This window comes from Acomys russatus, chromosome 4 (assembly GCF_903995435.1).
Source record: "Acomys russatus chromosome 4, mAcoRus1.1, whole genome shotgun sequence".
NCBI classification, from domain to species: domain Eukaryota; kingdom Metazoa; phylum Chordata; class Mammalia; order Rodentia; family Muridae; genus Acomys; species Acomys russatus.
The window spans coordinates 61,169,557-61,190,640 of record NC_067140.1 but is presented as its reverse complement, the minus strand read 5'-3'; the positions used below and the strand labels follow the sequence as shown (position 1 = coordinate 61,190,640).

General features: G+C 36.6%; 1 protein-coding gene across 4 annotated transcripts in view; it reads left to right on the top strand.

Annotated features, from left to right (window-relative positions):
• Myef2 (myelin expression factor 2) overlaps nt 1-20,953 on the top strand; it is a 34,955-nt gene extending 14,002 nt beyond the window's left edge. Inside the window, exons 6-17 of one of the 4 annotated variants that reach the window (XM_051144528.1) lie at nt 90-281; nt 912-1,065; nt 1,221-1,270; nt 1,351-1,414; nt 9,669-9,770; nt 10,998-11,048; nt 11,324-11,392; nt 11,710-11,808; nt 12,094-12,165; nt 13,680-13,888; nt 14,117-14,168; nt 20,597-20,953. In XM_051144528.1, coding sequence (XP_051000485.1) covers nt 90-281; nt 912-1,065; nt 1,221-1,270; nt 1,351-1,414; nt 9,669-9,770; nt 10,998-11,048; nt 11,324-11,392; nt 11,710-11,808; nt 12,094-12,165; nt 13,680-13,888; nt 14,117-14,168; nt 20,597-20,760 — 1,278 coding nt within the window. In that variant the 3' untranslated portion in view covers nt 20,761-20,953. The remainder of the gene's footprint in view (nt 1-89; nt 282-911; nt 1,066-1,220; nt 1,271-1,350; nt 1,415-9,668; nt 9,771-10,997; nt 11,049-11,323; nt 11,393-11,709; nt 11,809-12,093; nt 12,166-13,679; nt 13,889-14,116; nt 14,169-20,596) is intronic. The other 3 variants (XM_051144530.1, XM_051144529.1, XM_051144531.1) reach the window with 3 other exon arrangements.
• The last annotated feature ends 131 nt before the right edge of the window (nt 20,954-21,084 follow it).

Here is a 21,084-nt window from a genome sequence, read left to right as displayed (position 1 = left end):
TGGGTTAGCTGCTGTCGAGTTGAAGCCATTTAAATTGTGTATATTCACTGGTATTTTTGCTGGCAGTTAACATTTACTATGCATTATAGGATCCTGATGGAGAAAATGCTCGCCGTGCACTGCAGCGAACAGGAACCTCATTTCAAGGATCACATGCCTCTGATGTGGGATCTGGGTTGGTGAATTTGCCACCTTCCATTCTCAATAATCCAAACATACCTCCTGAGGTTATCAGCAATTTGCAGGCTGGTAGACTTGGCTCTACAATTTTTGTTGCTAATGTAAGTTTTAAGTTTTAGTGTAAGCTTTTGTTGCTCTGATACTTAACTGTTATCATGAGATTATTTTGTTAGATACATGCTGATAGGTTTATAGATCATTCTGTTTATTTTTAAGTTAAGTAAAAGTCATAATTATTTTTAAACCAAACCTAATTTATGTATGTGATCTGCATACAACTAGCATTTTTAGACAGAATTGTGAAAATCAGAAGACATTGAACAGTTTTTGAAGTCAGTTATGTGTATTTTTGTTCATCTTGAAAGTTGAATTTCATTCTTGTAGTTTTGATGTTTCTCAGTGCCTGTTGTGGTTGTTTTGGCATTTGTTTTATGCTCTTGGATGTAATGAAATGGACAGTATTTTCCAAAACCCTACTTTTCCTTCATCAAAATAGATACCTACGTTTCACATGTACAGAACAATATTGAGGAGTTGAAAGATGATTTGAGTTTAAAAGAAGATAAGAAACAAGATAAGATGTAACTGAATTGATTTTAAACAAGACCATTTTTATTTGAGGTGTATTGTTGAGCAAGAATTACAGTTTATAGTTTTATGAGGTTAGAAAAGATTATTCTGTATTTACAAGCTATTTGTTAGGAATTTAACTTTCTGCATTCTATGTTAAGCTTGACTTCAAAGTTGGTTGGAAGAAACTAAAGGAGGTGTTCAGCATAGCTGGAGCTGTAAAGCGGGCAGATATTAAAGAAGACAAGGACGGCAAGAGCAGAGGCATGGGCACTGTCACTTTTGAGCAAGCAATCGAAGCAGTTCAAGCCATTTGTATCCTGATTTGTATTTTGCATTACATAAAGTTGGTGAATAAAGTCTAATGATGTTAAAATGGTAGAGAAAGTTTTGACTCTTTAAATAAGATAATCTGTCTTCAAGTATAATTTATAGTCATTTTAACTGGCTTTCCTTGACTGAATCACCAGCCATGTTCAATGGGCAGTTTTTATTTGATAGACCTATGCATGTGAAAATGGTGAGTTCCTACTTCTCATCTCAACCTCAGTTTCTTCAATTAAAACTATGTGTATGATAAACTTTTTTTTTTTCAATTAGGATGACAAATCTGTCCCTCATGAAGACTACCGTTCACATGATAGTAAGACATCACAGTTACCTCGTAAGTATAAGCTGTTGTTAGAAAGTAGCTTTAAAAAAAAAAAATCATTATGTATAAAGCAGAAGACTATTTTTATGCCTACATTGAAGTTGCACACTCTCTGAGATTAGTTTGGAAATTGAGCAGTTTGCTGCTTCTGATTACCTAAGGACCGAAAAAAATACCTGGAGAGATGGCTTGGAGGTTGAGAGCATTGACTTCTCTTCCAGAGGTCCTGAGTTCAGTTCCCAGCAACCTACATGGTAGCTCACAACTGTCTGCAACATCAGTTCCAGGGAATCTGCCACCCTCATACATGCAGACAAAACACCAAAGCAAATAAAGATAATAATAAATACATCTAAAAGAAAAAAAAATACTGGGACTTTAAAAAAATTCTTTTTTTTATTTTGCTACCTAGCTAATGACTTCTAATGTATTTGGTGAGTTCATATGCAAGGGTCACAAACCCTATAATTTTACCATAGATATCTGTCTTTTTTTGACATTTTTATGTATATTTTTTCTCATGTGCATATGTACATGTGTGTATGTGTGTTTAGTTTTAGATTACTATATAAATTATTTAGAATTTGGCCTTAATAAATTACAACCATTTTTCCATGTTAAAAATTCCTTGGTCTACAAAGTGAGTCTAGGACAGCCAAGGCTGCACAGAGAAACCCTGTCTCGAAAAAACAAAACGAAAAAAAAAAGAAACAAAAATTCTTTCCAAATATTTTTATTGGTGTTCCATAATCATTTTACTGCTCTGTGTTTTACATGTTTTAACCTTTATTTCTTTAATAGCCAACAGAGTATGATGCAAGTTCATGAAAATTTTTCTTGCATTCATGGAGACTGAACTTTTACTGGATCTCACAGCCAACTTAATACTCATGGAGAACATTTAAGACTGTATTTAACCTGTTGTCCTACTGTGTGCCAAGCCTGTTTAAATTTAACCTGTCCTTTAAGAGAACAATATAATAACCAACCTTACTATTGACTCTCCCATTCAGTCAGCTTTTACATATACTTTACCTTTACCTTTAATCTTAAGCCCCCGATCTAGAATACATTGTGGTAATCATTTATGGAAAATAGCCAAAAGGTTAAAAACAACCTTAAAACAAAAACAAATATCTACCATGTTGGAATCAACATAGGCTACAGCTTGGTAATGTCTGTTTGCAGTGTTGTTTACTATTCTTGGTCAGTTTAGTCTTTCCCTTGTAAACGTTCTATTAGATTTCTGAAGAACTTTTTATCCCTTTCCCATGCTATGCTTTCTGTGCTGTTCAATAAATACAGGGCATAGCTCTATGTTAGAGACAATCAGACATCAGACTAATTCAGGCAGTCACAGACACAACAGACTGTAGATAGCTCAGCCACGACAAACTACAGACATAGAAGACACAGAGACAGAAGTGGAGAATTCAAATTTGGGCTCACTCTTGGTCAGATTAATCCAGGAGGAGGTTTGTTTTCACACCTTAATGTAATATTGATACATTTTGGTGCTTCTGAGATCATCTTAAGTGTGTTAACCAGAAAACAGAGTAAATTATACATTTTTGTATAAAAGTATTCACTATTTTTCCTTCTTTTCTTTAGATGTCCTGAGCCACGCCTGGGGCGCAGGCCTGTTATTCTCAAAGCTTAGGCAGGAGACTCTAAAGGTCAAGTCCAAGGCCTGCCTCAGCTGTAGCGTGAGTGCAAGGCAGCTTGGACAACTTAATGAGGCCCTTTCTCAAACTAAAGCTCAGAGGCTGAAGATGGCTCAGTGGTAGAGCTCTTGCCTACTATGTATAAGTCCCTGGGTTCTAGCCTTAGCACCAAAAACAAGGTGTGTGTTGGGGGAGTGCTGTTATATGTTAGTGGGAGAGCCTTTGATTAGTGTCGTGAGGTCCTGAATTCAATCCCAGAACTAAAAACCATTCCTAGAGTAGATTTAGATTTACAGATTCTTAAGACGTTCCCACTAATCACTAAATTTCAAAGCATAACCAAACAGTGGTGTGAGCACTCCATGTTCTCTATTGCTTGCAACATTACTATATGTTGCTGTTTCTCTTCATGTTCTTTCATTATTATTAATTTTATACTGAAATATGTTAAATATGCAGACAAAAGTAAAATTATTTTTATAGTTCTTATATGCCATATATTTATTTATTAGATTAAAAAAATCTAATATCCCACCTCTAATAGCCACCTCTAAATGTGTTCTTTACCTAGGGGGGATAACTCATGAAAATGTTATTAGTGCACATTTACATATCCATAAAAAGGAATAACTTTGTTGAGTTTAAGATGCAGTGTGAGCCATGTCATTTTATAGTTCACTGTTTCATATTTTGTTCCTAATTTTTTTATTGATAAAGCTGAGATCTTCACTTTACCTATTGATACTTAATATATTTTTCTGCTTTTTAGATTAATTTACATTTTAAATTATTAGAAGTAGTACTGAATTGGAATATTCTTTTTCATTAAGAATTACCTGGTATATTTGTTTGTTTTACTATAAATTGTATAAAATTGGCCTTCACATACATATTTGGGGGAAAACTTGCTTAGTGGTCATATTTGTCATTGCTACTTGGGTTAGTTTTTGTCTGTCTTGAACATTGTTTTTTTTAACATACATACATTTAGAGAGAGAGAGAGAGAGAGAGAGAGAGAGTGTGTGTTTGTGTGTGTGTGTGTGTGTGTGTGTGAGAGAGAGAGAGAGAGAGAGAGAGAGAGAGAGAGAGAGAGAGAGAATATGAATATGAATGAGAATATGCTTGCTCTGGCATATGTCAGAGATACGAGGACAACTCTTGGTAGTCAAGTCCCTTCTACCATGTAGGTTCCAGAGATTGAACTCAGGTTGTTGGGATTAGCAGCAAACACCCCCTGATAGCTCAGTGTTGAGTTTTATTAGTAATATTGTCTTAAATTGTCACTATACTCATAGTTCTGTTCCCTCTTTATAATGATTTTATTTTAGTTATATGTATTTATTTATGTGTGTGTATACGTAGGTTTGTGCATGTGAGTTCAGTTCCTACTGAGGGCCAGAAGAGGATTTTGGATCTCTTGGTGCTGGAGTTACAGGTGGTTGTGAGCTGTACAGTGTGGGTATTGGGAACCAAACTTGGGCCCCTTGCAAAGGCAGGCCATGCTCTAAGTAGCCAAGCTGTCTCTTCAGCCCAATATAGTTTCTCTATTTACTGACTCATTATCTCTAGAAACTTCTCAAATTCTACGTGTTTGTGAAGAATGGGTTCTGTTTTCAGCATATTTAGTTTCTTTGTTATTTCTTTCCCTCTTTTGTTCTTTTTCTTTTTTTCTTTTTTTTCTTTTTGGTTTTTCGAGACAGGGTTTCTCTGTGTAGCCTTGGCTGTCCTGGACTTGCTTTGTAGACCAGGCTGGTCTTGAACTCAAAACCACCTGCCTGCCTCTGCCTCCTGAGTGCTGGGATTAAAGGCATGTGCCACCACTCCTGGCCCCCTCCTCTTTATTGAGAGTTAGTCTTTTGTCCTAACCCTGAGTTGGATGCACATTTCACTGATTTTCAGCCTCTCTTTTCTAATATAAGCAATTAGAATTGTACATTTACCTACTGTACATAGGTTCTTCTATGGACTTTTTTTTATAGTTCAGTGTTTATAAATTAACACTACAATAATTCTTTAGTATTTTATATTTGAAAATATAAGTTGAATTTCCAAATTCATGAGTTCTTTATTTCTTATTGCTTTCTAACTTAGGTTCAATATGGTGATACACCATGGTCTATATGCTTGTGATTCTGTGAAATTCTTAGAATTTCATTATGGATGGCCTACCCATACATCCATTTTTATAAGTCTTCTATGTTTACTAAATAATGTTAGTTAATTATTTTTCTCTTTTATTCTTTCTCATCATTTTATCTATTTGGGTTATCAGTTACTGAGAAGTATATTTGATGGTAAAATTTCTCAGTATATTCATAGATTTATCCACTTTCTTGTTGAAACTATTTTGAAATATTGTGAAATGTTTTTAAAAATTTAAATATTTTGCAAATATTTTTAAACTAGCAAGTACATCTAAGATTAGAATTGATGATTATCCCAGTGAATCAAGTAATTTATTGGAAGGTGATTTTGTAATTATGCTTCGTCCATGTATAATACTAAATATAATAATCTTACGTTTTTTTTTAAAGTAATACTGTTTTTGATGTGTGTGTGTCTGTGTGTGTGTGTGTAAATGTTATAGCTGCAGTTACACTAAAAGAATTTAGCAATCTTTTATGTGAAGTTGAATTAAATTTCTTCACATTTTTTGGTTCATTTGGATAGATTTTCATTTTCTTATTTTGTCTTTCATCCTTTGTACCTTAAATGTTTGTCTTTGTTTTTAATGGTAACCCTAGATATTATGTATATATAAAGCTTGAAGTCAGTTTTGTATCTTCTTTAATTCTAATGCCTTTTCTAATGCCTTTCCTAATGATTGCGTGCTTTTATCACTGAGTTTTTATTCTTTTACTTTTCAAATGTAACAACACTGACATTATTTTCTTCTATTATCATTACTCTTAGATATGTTATTACTCATTTTCTTTTGGAGCATCTATATCTATTTGTTAAGCTTTTATTTATTTATTTTTTCAGTGAGATTTTATTAGTAAGTTTTTTTAATTTTGGCTGCTCTGTAAATGTCTTCTAAGATAGTTTGATTTGTTAGAGAGTTTGTGATTAAATTATTTCATCTTAGAACTTTGAGAATAGATTTCATCTTCTGGCTTTCTTTGTTGCTAATTCATAATTCAGATAAGCTCTTTGAGTTATCCCCTCCTCCCCTTTATTGGTAGCCTGTTATTCATGGAGTTAGTTTTAAAGTCTTGGTCTCTGGTGGACACTTCTCCTGCAGTATGAGTGTGGATTACGATTTATTGAGCTTTTACAATGGTTGAAAACTTTAAAGATAAATTCTGGAAAATTATCAATCTTACATCTTTGAATACTGCCCTTTCCTCCCTTTGTAAGGCAGCCTTCCTCCCATTCCAGTTACTGGTCAGGGTGGCCACTGTTCAGTATCCCGACAGCGCCCCCTCTGTTACCAGTGAACTTTAGTGCTCAAGACCTGCACAACCAAGCCAGCTAAAATATCAGCCTGGGTGACTGGTGAAGGAGCACATGAAATCCCATCCATAGCTGAGTAACCAGTGGTTGCCGGGGAAGAGAGACTGCCCCTGAGAGAATATCCATGTTCCAGGTGATGTCCCTACACCCATGGGAATAAGATACTAAGTGGACTCAATAGGTTAAAACAGCAACGAAAAAGTATATGAAGTTGGGAGGCAAAGTGATGGGAAGGCCTATGGAAGGAATTGGGAGAAGGAGTGGGGCAATGATTTAATCAAAACATATTTATATGTATATATGAAATTCTCAACAGTAACTTTAAAAATGTGTCCTAATATATATACTGTTTAAAATGATTGGTATTTTTGTATTTTCTTCTCTCTTGGATACAATATAAGGTCATGGGCTTTGATAGAATCAGATTTCTCTTTCATTTGATTCACTCAAATTGTACTATAACTTGGCAAGTAAGAAAGATCTCGTTTCCCATGCCTCTGACATTAAACTTTTTTCTTTTTTATAATTGTTTGAGATTACGATACTGTCAGAACTGGTGCGATAGTGCTTGTACACGTGAGCATGGCTGATGGTCAGGTGTGCTGCTGGCCCAATTGGGTCTCAGTTAGACTCAGGAACATTTACTTTCTATTGATCTGCACAGCTTAAAATCACCATATGTCTGTAGTCTGTTTAGGAAAAAGAAAAAACAAAAAAACCTCAAACTTAACAGAATGTAATTCTTTCTAAGCCTTTAACCATAATTTTTTTTTTTCCCCTAACTGGGCCAATGTAGTATAACAGACAGGCTCAGTGGCTAGTCATGTCTGATTCCTTTTGTTTTAATGGCCATGGTATTACAAGAAAGCTCAGCTTCCACAATCATTGTCTCAGGGGAAAAACACTAACTGGACTCTGGGAATGCAGAAATGGTTCTTGAAACTTCAGTGCACAGAAAGTGGACTCCAGATATGCACCGTGAAAACTAGGGAAAAACAGCTTTATAAATTCTTTCATAGCTGGTGTGTCTTTTTGCCTGTGTTGTGTCCTTTCTTGTCACCTAATATAACCCACTCTTGTTCTCCTCTCTGCATTTTTGGGCTTGACCCACCCTACACCTGTTTATTTTAGTCATGTATTCATTATAACTGGAGTCTGCAAATGAAGGAGGAACATGTGGGCTTTTTTGAGTTGGCTCACCACATTTAATATACTTTCTAAGTTTACCATTTTCCCTCTTCCAAATCTCATTTTCCTTTACAGCTGAATAAATCTCCATTGTGTATATTAGCATGTTTTCACTATCTCTCTGTCTTTTGGTGGACATTTGAAGTTCTTTGGATATATGTCCAGAAGTGGTTATTATTTCACTTTCTAAAGTTGGCTGTCCATCTGTCTGTATGTCTGTAGAGCATCAGTGTATTAAAAAAACAAAATAATACCCACCCCAAAACCTTGAATTTAAAAACAAGTCATAAAATCTAAACTTAATCACATAGGTAAATGGCAGTGTTCAGGTAACATAAGGTGTCAAAAGTTTCCTCATTTGCCTAATAGCTATGAAAACATTTATTTTGTAAATGTAAATAAATGTTTATGATAAAACCAGGCAATTAATATTAGTTTTTTCAGTGTTGTGGGTTTTTAAAAATTTATTTATTTTTATTTAATGTGCATTGGTGTTTTGCTGGCATGTATGTCTGAGATCTTGGAGTTAACAGACAGTAGTGAGCTGCCATGTGGGTGCTGGTAATTGAGCCCAGGTCTTCTGGAAAAGCATTCAGTGCTTTTAACCACTGAGCCATCTCTCCAGCCCCGATGCTGTGGGTTTTTAAAAGATGTTGTATGTGTGGATATTTGTCTGCATAGATGTGTGCAGTGTCTGGGGATGTCAGAAGAGGGTGCTGGATCCTCCTACTAGAGATATACATGCTTGTGATCTGCCCTTTGGGTGCTGAGAGCTGAACCTAGCTCTTCTGCAAGAGTAACAGTTGCTCTTAATCATTGAGCCATCTCTCCAGACCCTTATTACAAATTTAAAAAATGGAGTTGGTGTTGGTTGTTTGAGACAGGAGTTTGTTATATATAGCTCTGGCTGATCCTGTACTCACAGCCCTCTGCTGTGTTTCTGCCTCTATCTCTGCTTTTGAGTGCTGAGAATGCTGACTAAAGGCTGTGTCCACTATACAAGCTCAGTCTTATTTCTTCAGTAATTGTTGGACTTTTCAGTTTTATTTGAACTATTTTGAATGTAATACTAATGCTTTAGTGATTCTACAAATTGGGCAAGATGCTCATTTTCAGGTATGTCTGTACTGTTTGACTGCCTGAGGATGTTTGAGAAAGGTCTTTTAAGCCAGAGAGGTAGCAGCCACAGACTCAAGAAATGATTCATCCAAGTCTTGTTTGGTAAGCTGGTGAATTTAACTGTGGTAGTTTATAGGAGTATGGGCAATGTACATGTTGCCATACCAGCAAGAAATAGTTATATGTGTCATTCTTCCCACTACTTCTCCAACCAATAGTTGACTCCTCTTGGGTATAAGTACTGTCTTATGAGCTCTCTTTCTTACACTAAAGCATATTAGTGGACCCTATTTTGGGAGTGTCTCTTGTGGGTAATCACAACAGCTCTGATCTAAAGATAGCAATTGTGGTATCATTCCTGGAGAAGAGAGTTCTACAGTAGTGTCTACTTTCTTTTCTTTTCTTTCTTTTTCCTTTTTTGAGATAGAGTTTCTCACTACCTGGAACTTGATGAGTAAACTAGACTAGACTGATTGAGCCCTAGGGATCTGCTACCTCACCAGCAGTAAGATTACATGTATCCAGTACCATTCCTGCGTTTAAAAAAAAGTGCATTCTGGGTACTGAAGACAGGTCCTTTTGTTTGCAATCAAGCCCCTTATTCACACAGCCATTTCCTCCTGCCAGTTTATTAGGCTTCTCAGTGCCTTCAAGTGGAAAATAAGCTGAAGCTCCTTCATAAAATTATTTTCATTCATAAATGCGATTATAGCCTTTATGTATGGTGCTTTCTAATGAAAACAAGAACCCCTGCTTTCTGCAACCTTCTAGATACTATTGTAAGAATACAGCTAATTAGGTTTCTGTGAGTCTTGGTAATGTTGTTGTTTGTGATTTAGGTGGTCTTGGAGGCATTGGAATGGGACTTGGTCCAGGTGGACAACCTATTAGTGCCAGCCAGTTGAACATCAGTGGTGTAATGGGAAATTTGGGTCCAAGTGGTAAGTTTTTTCTTAAAAACTTTCGTAAGTGTTCTGTTTGCTGTTTAATAAAGCTTATATTTATTAGTCTCATTGTTTAGAAAACTCTGTTTTAGAAATGTTTAGGATATCAATTCTGTCTGAAGAAGGAACAAACTTTGAGAGAGCAGCTGACATAAAAAGAGGGCAGGCACGTGAAAGCTAGCCCTTGAGTGCAGTGCATACTGAAGTGGCTTTACGGTAGATGAAATCTCAATTTAGCTCCCTGTATTTTGTTGAATACAGGATTTGTAGAATGGGTGGCAACATGGCATAGCATAAGCAATTTAAATTTATTATGCTTGGATGGTAGCTTTGAAGTAGCATTTCCCTGCTACTTGGGCTCTTAATTATCTTTAGAGATCGGTTTTCTAACTTTACATTCAGCAAACTTCATTCTTTCAAGTTTGTTGAGAACTTAACATGAATTTTGTTTCTGTGGTTATGTTTCTCAATGTTTACTGTATCATACAAAACTTAAAATTGTAAAAATTAGCCTACTATTTAAAAGTCATGATTAACCCTGATGCCAATCTTAACCCTAAAAATTACATTCCTTGCACATAATGTCAAACATGTAATTAATATAAGCATTATTTTTAAGAAAATAAAGTTATTTCTAATAAAAATGAAAGAGTGATTCTATTTTTGGCATCTCTTTATAGTGTTTGGGTTAATGTAGATAGCTATACTGTTGTGTCCGAGTCTGTGTTTGTTATGATAGCATGCACCATGTAGTTTATGTTAAGTTCCACATTGTAGTCATGAAAACATGAGGGAAAATAGTCATGTAATTCAGAAGTATTGACTGTTGGAAATTATTTTGACCTCTTTGCTTTTCAAAGGTCCCCAGACCATCCCTGTTAACTGCTGTGTGTTTAGAGGCGTCTTTGCTTTATAGTCTCATCTCTAGGTCTGCTACAGTGACATCACTGTACCTGAAAGAATGCACACTGGCTCTAGTTACTCTCCAACTGGATGTTGTATGTGACCAGTAAACTTTTCTTGTCTGATGATCAGAGCCTGTTTTGAAGACTGGTGACTAGTTAGCCACTATGACATAGCTCTGTAAACCATCCTTCTATACCCTGCACCTGCTTCTCTAGTGTCCCATTGTGACTAAACCAATGGTATTTATTTTGCTATGATGTCATTCGTTAGTCACAAAATAAGACTGACTGAAAGTACATACTGTGTATTTTATTTGAGGTATGGGAATGGATGGTCCGGGTTTTGGAGGAATGAATAGAATTGGAGGAGGTATGTATAAGTATTTGTTTTTGCATGTACTCATCGCCATTTTAAAGAAAGTCGAAACTGTGTTGAGAAATCTAGAAAAACTCATGGTTTATTGTTGGCTTGTGTTCTAAAGGCTGTTGGCAAACACTGAGCCTAAAACACCTTAAAGGAAGGTGATGTGTTAAGTACCTGCACAAGGTGAAACGGAGGAAGCACTTACTGGTGACTTAACATTTCCAGAATGTACTGTTTATCTATAGAGCTATAAAGTCTCAAGTTTATTCTCTGTTTCATAGGAGTTGGGTTTGGTGGTCTGGAAGCAATGAATAGCATGGCAGGATTTGGTGGAGTTGGCCGAATGGGAGGTAGGTGAATGTTATAAGGTCAGGGGAGTTACATTATCTTTACTTTCCCTAGTATTGAGATCCTTACTTCACACACATAGGAGTAGATGTCGTAGGAGGCTTCAGAAGGCATGTGGGCACTGCAGCACCCTTGTCAACATGGAAGGAATGGGCGTGGGCTGTACAGTGAGCATATGAGATAGGTTGGTATGCCACAGACTGTTTTGTACTGATAACTTTTGCTTCTTTTCCCCTTCAGTTTAGCTTAGACAGTCCTGAATGTTTTTCCTTGCACTGATGTCCTTGAAGAAGGGTTAATTTGTTGCACATCTTTTCAGAGCTATACCGTGGTGCAATGACTAGTAGCATGGAGCGAGATTTCGGACGTGGTGATATTGGAATAAATCGAGGCTTTGGCGATTCCTTTGGTAGACTTGGTAGGGCTGGTTGCATACTTTTTTCTTTTTGCAGGTCATATTCTTAAAAAACTTGGTTTTGGTGAAACAATTTTTAAAAAGTTATAATTTACATAGCCTGTTACTAGGAAAAAAAAAACACTAGGGATTTTCATTTTGTGACTCCCTTTGACAGTATCTTAAATATTTTAATTTTAATTCCAGAAAATTATATGATGTTTTGTTATTTGTGAGTATAGTACCTTGGGCATTTTGAAGTGTTGTTATTTAAATTAATTAGTATATTATCTTTCCATCCTTGTTTAGGCAGTGCAATGATTGGAGGGTTTGCAGGAAGAATAGGAGCTTCTAACATGGGTCCAGTAGGAACTGGAATAAGTAGGTTTAAATTTTAATAGAATTTACTGAGTAGTATTTGAGTGCTTGCAAGGAGTTTATGAGAGTAGTTTTGTAGTACAGCAATACTTTGCTCTTATGTGTTAATGTGTCTTAACCATATTTTGAAATATTTAATGATTTAAAGTTTGACTGATGTTTGAAAATTAACTTTTTTTTTATATTTCTCAACTAATACCAGAATGTGTATTCAGTAGCCAGTCCAAAAATTGTCTTTCCACATCCCACGTCACAAACAGCTGTTGCTTAAATACCAGCCTTAGTTCTGTTTTATTTGCACAACAGTTACTAGCTTGTTTCATCTGTATGCCTTATGCCTTCTGGCAGATGGAGACAAAACACCAAATTTTAGTGACTTCCTGAAGTTGAGGGTTAAGAATGAAGAGTGATTATTTTCCTCTCTTCTTAGACGTTTCAAAACCATGGGTGTGTTGCAGCACATGCCCACATGGTAATCCTCACATAAGCCTGCCACATGACTGAGTTTCTGACAGGCATCGCTGACTTGGCTGTGCCTGTGAGATGTCCATATCTTAACTTGGCTTCCTTTGAGTGTGGAAATTTCAGGAAGCAGGAAGTAAATTTACCAAGCATGGATTTGAATTCCTGTCCGCTGGATACATTTGCTTTCCACGTGCTTCTCCTTTTATTTCCTGCTCTGCCATCCTTGCGTGTTCATTTTCTTCTCAGTATGGTCCTCACCTTCCCCTTTTATCTCAGTGTTTACTTCTCTGTTTCCTCAGTTACATTGTTATTAACAGAAAGCCAGCTGGGAAGTCATAATACATTTTTGGATTTTTATGTAGGGATATTAGGTATGAGAAAGGATGACATTTTGAGAATGAGATCAGGATAATTAAGGGAGACAGGAAGTAAAATCAGTGCAAAAGTAGTTATGACTGAGGAATGAAATTTTCAAGCTTTGTTTAAAGGACAGTAATTTCCCTTTGCAAGTTCTATGTAATATTGAGTTACTGTTGTCTTTGGTTACTGAAAGTTGAATTGATTTGTGGGAAACAGAGGTGCATATACTGAGGTAAAAGGTGAGCAAGGAAAGGATGATGTGTGGGGGTGTGATGAGAGTGACCTGTATGCTAGACTTGTAACAATTTGTATTTCTTTCTGTAAGTTTGTTTTCAACAGTTATTATATTTGCTGTTATTGTAAAATAAAAGAGTTAAAAACTATTATAATATGAAAATGCTTGGAGGATTTAAATACATAATATGTTTTATGATTAGAATATTATTTTATAGAGGCATATATAATTATATAATAACTAAAGTTAACTTTTCCCAAGTAACCAAATGTATACCAAAATCTATCACTTGTTTTCTCTATGGAAATAATTTTCTGTTATAGAAATGAATTTTTCTCTCCATTTTCAAAACTGATTGTTCTTTTTCTTTCTTCTCTCTTGCCTTTTCTCTTGCTATCTTTGTTTTGTTTTTAAAACTTGAAACTCCCAAACCCTCCGGCCCTTCTTCACCCTGCAGGTGGCAGCATGAGTGGCATGAGCACTGTGACTGGAGGCATGGGCATGGGACTGGACCGCATGAGCTCCAGCTTTGACAGGATGGGACCAGGGATTGGAGCAATACTGGAGAGGAGCATTGATGTAGATCGAGGCTTTTTATCAGGTCCCATGGGAAGTGGAATGAGAGACAGATTAGGCTCCAAGGGCAACCAGATATTTGTTAGAAATGTAAGCAAATAAATAAATGTATTGCAAAGTTAAATTCTCTCTCTCTCTCTCTCTCTCTCTCTCTCTCTCTCTCTCTCTCTCTCTCTCACACACACACACACACACACTCTCTCTCTCTCTCTCTCTCTCTCTCTGTGTGTGTATGGAAGATACTATTTTTATATATAGGGAAATATAAATATTATTTATGTAACATATATATGCTACAAATTTCTCTTTTTATTCTAGCTTCCATTTGACTTGACTTGGCAGAAATTAAAAGAGAAATTCAGCCAATGTGGTAAGTATACCTGAAGATTATGTTGAAATTTCTTGTGGGGGAAAATCTGATTTTTAAACTTTGAAACACCATGTTTAGATCTTGGCTTATTCCAGCCATACTCTGGCTGATTCAAGTTCAGGTAAGTAATAGTTTTGGTGTCTGGTAACTTGGAACAGGCAACAGGACCTAGTGAAGACTCGACAGGGTAGCCTGTTGTCACTTGTAAAGAAGTCTCGTCTATTCTGTACGCTGTATGGCCTGCACACCATAGGAATATTAAGCTAAGTAGCATAGAACCCTGCTAGATACAGATCCATCTTGGTGGCTCTTCTAGTTCTTTGGAAACTGTTCTTGGCTATAATGACACTAGCTACAGACCTTAAATTATTCCTAAGGTCTGTATATTGGCTAGTTTATTAATTTCAAATAAAGTGTTTTCTGTGCTATACTCATCTTGTTTTAAGGTTTCTTAATTGGTAAAGCTTCCCTCAGAGAGAGAGAGAGAGAGAGAAAGAGAGAGAGAAAGAGAGAGAGAATGAATATATAATTGTGATTGGAGGAATTGTGTGACTGGCACAAAGCAACAGTTTTCCTTCTATTATATAGAATCCCAGCCTAAAATCACACTATACATGTATAGTAAGATATACATGTAACACATTATGCTGAAAAGCAGCCGGAAGTAGTACATTTGGCCTCCTACAGTTCACAGAAAGCTAGGATTTGGCTGCTGCTTTTCCTCTAGAGGGTTAGGATTAAAGGTGTGCACCACCATGCCCAACATCTTGAATATTTTTAAAGACATGAAAAAAAAAAAAACAAAACAAAACACAAAAAACCAGGTAACTTTAGTGTTCTTCTGCAGTAATAACCTTTCTAGCTGAGCCTGGTGGTCCAGCCTTGTAATTCCATCTACTTGGGAGCCTGAGGTAGGATGCCACAAGTTCAAGGCCTGCCTGGCCTACAGAATCAATTTAAAGTCATCTTGGACGATATAGTGAAACTGTCTCAACATCAAACATCAAAATAAAAATGAAGAGAAGGTGGAGGATACTGGGAAAACATGGCCCATAGATCAGCTAAGCAGGGCTCACATGGGCTCCCAGAGAGTGAACCAGCAAGCATGGGGCCTTCATGACCTACATGAGTCTGCATCAGGTTACGGCTGTTAGGTTGGTGTTTTTGTGACACTCCTAACAGTGGGAATGTTTGTGTTCCTTACTCTTTTGCCTGCACTTGGGACCCTTTCCTCCTATTGAGTTGCCTTGTCCAATCTCAACAAGAGGGCTTTTGCTTTGTGTCTTGTTTTGTCCTCTTTGGCTGTGATTTCTTGGAGACCTGCTCTTGAAGGAGGGTAAATCTGCAGGAACAGGCAGGTGAGGGGTTGTGTTAGGAGTGGAGGGAGGGGAAACTGAGGTCAGGATGTTTTATATGAGAGAAGAATCTATTTTCAATAAAAACAAAAAAGGTTATGTGGAATTAAAAAAATGAAACAAACAAAACAAAACAAAACCAAGAAAGATGATGTTGCTCAGTGGTAGGGTGCTTGGTTTAGTTCCCAGGACTGAAGGCAAAGGGGGCGGGGGAAGGAAACTAAAAAGCATTTATGGCCTGCTGTCGGGTTCACATGGATTTTATACATAAATTTCTTTTAGCTGTTTTAGCTTTTGTTACAATGATTTCCTAATTTTCTTTTATCCCAGATTGAGGCTCTTTAGGATAATTCTTACCTTTTTAAGCTAGTACTTTTTATTATCTCTGTACATAAAGAAGAGTTATAAAATGTTCACAAGTACTCTGATTAAATCTTCATTCAGTTATTATTCAGTAAGTCTATGATCACTGTTTTTTTTGGCAGTCTGCTAGACTTTGGAGGTGAACAAAATCAGCTATTGAGGTTTTCAAGGAATCTACACTATGATCTGTATAGGATGTTCTGTCAATGGCGCTTTTATTTTACATTAATTTTTTGAAGAAGAGGCAGTTCTTATAGAAACCTCGTCAAAAGCAAGTGAGTTGGCAGTTCTCTACTGAGAGAGAGAGAGTGCATTGTTTGGAAGCTGTTGGTAGCCTGTGGAGAGTGAGTACACACACCCTGTAAGCAGTTGCTCTTCGGAGCAACACTTGATAGCCAAAGCTAGGCTGGGGCAGCGTTGACAGATGGTAGTGAGAAGAGAAAGTATCCAAGGCTGCATTTAAAAATAGTGGCTAAATGAAAATGAACTTGTATTTCCTTCTGTTCTTTCCCCTTTGAATAAGCTGATTGTCTTAGTTGGGTTTCTATTGCTGTGATGAAACACAGTGCCCAAAAAGCAAATTGGGGAGGAAAGGGTTTATTTGGCTTGTGCTTTCACATTGCTGTTCATTGAAGCAAATCAGGACAGGAACTCAAAACAAGCCAGGAACCTAGAGGCAGGAGCTGATGCAGAGGCCATTGAAGAGTGCTGCTTACTGTCTTGCCTCCCATGGCTTTCTCAGTTTGCTTTCTTGTAGAACCCAGGACCACCAGCCTAGAGATGGCACCACCCACAATGGGCTGTGCCCTCCCCTGTTGATCATTAATTGAGAAAATCATATTCTCAACTGAGGCTCCTTCCTCTGATGATTCTAGGTTGAGTCAAGTTGACTAGCCAGTACACTGTTAGTTAAAAGGTTAATGAGAGTTTTGTTTTGTTTTTCTTTTTAACTTTTAAATCTGTTATAAAAGCTGCAATTCAATTTTACCTATTTATATAATTCCATGTCATCCCATTTTTTAAACCATTAATATTGATGGCAAAAAATAAGTTACAGTAAAACAGAATTAAATATTATCAGAGTATTGACATGTTTGAATTGAGCCAATTGTTTCCTGTTGTATCACATTATTTATGAATATTAAGAGTTTTTCTGGGGGGCTGGAGAGTTACCTCAAGATGTTAAGAGCACTGGTTAGTCTTCGAAAGGCCTTAAGTTCAATTCCCAGCAACCATATGGTGGCTCATAACCATCTGTAGTGAGACCTTGTGCCCCTTCTGTTGTGCAGGCACACATTGAGGCAAAACATAATAAATAATCTTTAAAAAATTAAGCCTGGCGCAGTGGCGCATGCCAGCACTCAGCAAGGCAGAGGCAGGTGGATCTCTGAATTTGAGGCCAGCCTGGTCTGTCTACAAAGCGAGTGAGTCCTAGACAGTCAAGGGTGCACAGAGAAAAACGTTTTTCTGTTTTAATACAGTGTTCTTTTAACCTGATACAAGCAAGGAATGACCTCTTCAGCCATAAAAGGCAGGTTTGTTTGTTTGACTTATTTGCTGTGTTTTGTTTTCCTGAGCTCAAGCTAGCTAAGTAAATGTTCTTGCTGAGGAAGAACCAAATGGCACTTTAGACACAATGTCTGCTAGGAAATAACTCACTGGCCAAGTGCCTTGATGCTAATATGCATGTAGTGAATTATTGTTGGTGGACTAGTTACAATACTCAGCCTTTATAATGCAGGAAAGATATTTTCAAATCTCCATAAACAGAACAAGATGAAGAATAATTTAGAAAATTTCTGTTTTCAAGTTCTAGAGTTTAGTAAGCCCCCAAAGGTACCACTATTGAACTCCAGATAGTAATGTTATAGCTTTATTTAGGGAGAAAGTTTTTATTATTTATTTACAAATTATTAATTTGGCTTATTTTTTAGTTATGGTTGGTGCCAGCATTTTTAAAAATATATATGCCATTTCTAAAAGTAATAGCCTAGACTAAATAAAGTGGAAAGCTTTCTTTTATTGTGTTAAATAGATCTCACCCCTGCTCTGTGTGACAGCAGTGTCTAATTTGTGGTATTCCTCCTTATGGCAGATCTTAGTCCTATACAGTTGATAAAATGTCAGTCTTGTTTTTATTTTCTTGAAATCCTGCAAGATAGTAGGCCGATTGAAGACATCCTCAGAATGTAAAAAGTTAGGCAGATTGATTATAATTACTCGAAACTTTCTCTCCAAAATTATTTTAGAAAGAAAATATCTTAATTTTTGTCTTTATAGGGTTGGGAAATATGGCATTGAACTCGGTTTAGTAGTAAGTGTCTGTAGTCTTAGCACTCAGAATAGGTGAGGTGGGAGGATGTTGGGTCAAAAAGTTAAAAATAGAATAAACTAAACAAACCTAGAAGCTGAGGATGTAATGTGGTTTAGCATTAAAGCACTTGCCTGGTATGTGCAAGACTCTGGCTCACAACCCCCAAGTCCTGGAAGTAAGCAGGCCAGTCAGCGACTTCAGACTCCTTGTATTGTCTTATTTGAGTATCTTGGGTCTAACCATGAAAACAGGTGTATGTAGACTGATCTCTATAGTATAGCTATACAGACTGAGAGGGCTCTGGTGTCTTAGTCGATAGGCCTTGTCAAGTAGATGAGTTCATGGTGAGGTCAGGAGCCTGGATGCCTGAGTGGTCATTCCCTAAACCAACAGGGACAATTTAGGAGGAATATGGGAAGAGAATCTTGTGTGAAAAATGGTTTATGTAAGAGATAATAGCATGTTTTCAGGGTTCTTGCTCTTGTAAACCCTGTTGTTGTTTTTACCCTATGCTGTGGCATTTAGAATAACTTAAGTTTTTAAGTAAAATTAGAATAAGAGAACCTCCAGCTTCAAAGTTCATAAAATTCCCCATAATCCTTGGAGATTACTGTATGTGGGTGCTGACATGTGTCAAAGCATGCTGCCTTAGTGGAGTTGCTCCTTTCTGGGTGCCAGTCCCCGATATACTGGAGCGTTTTAGAGGTTATACTGTCTACCACTGTACTGGCTCATTTTATGTCAACTTGACAAGCTAGAGTCATCTTAAGAGGAGGGAGCCTCAATTGAAAAATGCTTCCATAAGATTGTAACATTAGGCTGCAGGCAACCCCGTTGGACATTTTCTTAATTAATGATTGATATGGGAAGGACCAATCTATTGTGGGTGATTTCATCCCTGAGCTAGTGGCCCTGGGTTCTCTAAAAAAGCATGTTGAGCAAACCATGAGGAGTAAGCCAGCATTCCTCCATGTCTTCTGTGTCAGCGCCTGCCTCCAGGTCCCGTGCCCTGCTGTGAGGTCCAGTCCTCACTTTTTGATACTGAACTGTAATTTGGAAGAGTAAGCTGAATGAGCCTTTTCTCTCCAACTTGCTTTTGTTCATGTATTTCATCATAGCAACAGTAACCCTGAGCAAGACAACCACTAATGTTTCTTTTATCATATATGTCTCAATGTCATTCTGTGATTTTATTTTTCCCCTAGAAGATAAGATTAGTGGGGTTTTTTTTCCCCCCTATTTTACTAGTTGTGGGCTAAATATTATTTCAGTCTACTTCAATCATTATGTAAAATTTCCAGGATTAGTCTGTCTTTCAACTCTTAGGGGTATAATTTCTTGGCTTATTTTACAAGTTGTGGTTTTGAATCAGTCTGACATTGTCTTTTGATTAGTTAGGGTTGAGAAGGTGAAAGATTGGTTATCAGTTGCCTTTGAGAAGAAATGCAGCGGAAAGTGGATGAGAAAAAAAAATAGCCTAGGATGTTATAGATAAGAGGTCATTCAGCTAAAGTACTTAACAGGAGAGCAATCTTGTTTATTCATTAAGAATAATATTCATTTCCTTCATCTGGAAATGGCTTTACTTCTTGATAGACCCTCACCTTTTACTTTTCTCCATCTCCTTTTTTTTGTCCCTTTGTAAAACTACGTTTGTCTGAATGTGGAGTTTGGTTAACAGACTAAAATTAGTACACATTAATCTAGTTGCTGTGATATTCAAAGTGGGAAGTATAAGATAAGTAGTTAGTTGTGCCCTTAAGGTGTAGCCTATTCAGGTTGGATTATTGGCATCTTGGTTGGCCTGGTCTGTCTGTCTTTGTTTGCAGGTGACTAATACTCCTCTGTACTCTCAGCCTCCTGTTTTAAGTGATGGGCTTTAAGGCTACTTTGTTTTTTGATGTTACTGATCATACAGTAACTATAGATTTACTCTAGAGCTCATGGTGTTGTTAATTGTATAAAAACAGTTGTTAGGTTTTGTTGTCTGAGGTTTCCCTGTAACATCATTGTTTTTACCTTTACTGTTTTAAATCTGTCTTTTTATAATCATTTACTTATTTGATGCCATCCTTAAGATTTCCAATCCAAATTGAATTGATGGCTTTGTCACAGTAGTTGAAAAGTAGAATTGGTGGGCCCATTTATGACCTGGCAGAAACTAGATTTATGGACAGTTTTATGTAAGCTAATATGTATGTATACATATTCATTATATAGGAATTATATTCAGACTATATAATGATAGTGCTTATATATATGCATCTGATTATTAATTAGTATGTTTAACCAAAGTACCTGTGATCTATCTCAATTGCTATGAGGAGTTCAAAACTTGTCTAGTGAAATGGAACCCATTTAAATGGACTAGTAATTGTGTAACTCTCCTTTTACAGGTCATGTAATGTTTGCAGAAATAAAGATGGAGAATGGCAAGTCAAAAGGCTGTGGGACAGTTAGGTTCGAATCCCCAGAGTCAGCTGAAAAGGCCTGCAGAATAATGAATGGCATCAAAATCAGTGGCAGGGAAATCGATGTTCGCTTGGATCGTAATGCATAATTTCAAGCATGGTTGGACCATTCCTTCATCTGTTTATTAAATCTCCTAGTAAAAGTCATTTTTTAGTAATGTTGTATGCTTACAAATGCTGTAAAAATGAACTTTTAAAACTCCCACCAGCTTTTAACAGTATAATGTTGAAAAATATACTGTGATTTTCATTATCTCAAGTTTGAGTTTCTAAAGACGGCAAGTCTGATCATTCAGTTTCAATGGATGAACACATCATTTTTCATGAAATAAGCCATTTTGTTGTTTTCAGTAGTAGAATTTGTTTGTTCTAGTTTCCCCAGCCTTATTGTAAGTTAACAAATACTTTTTTTT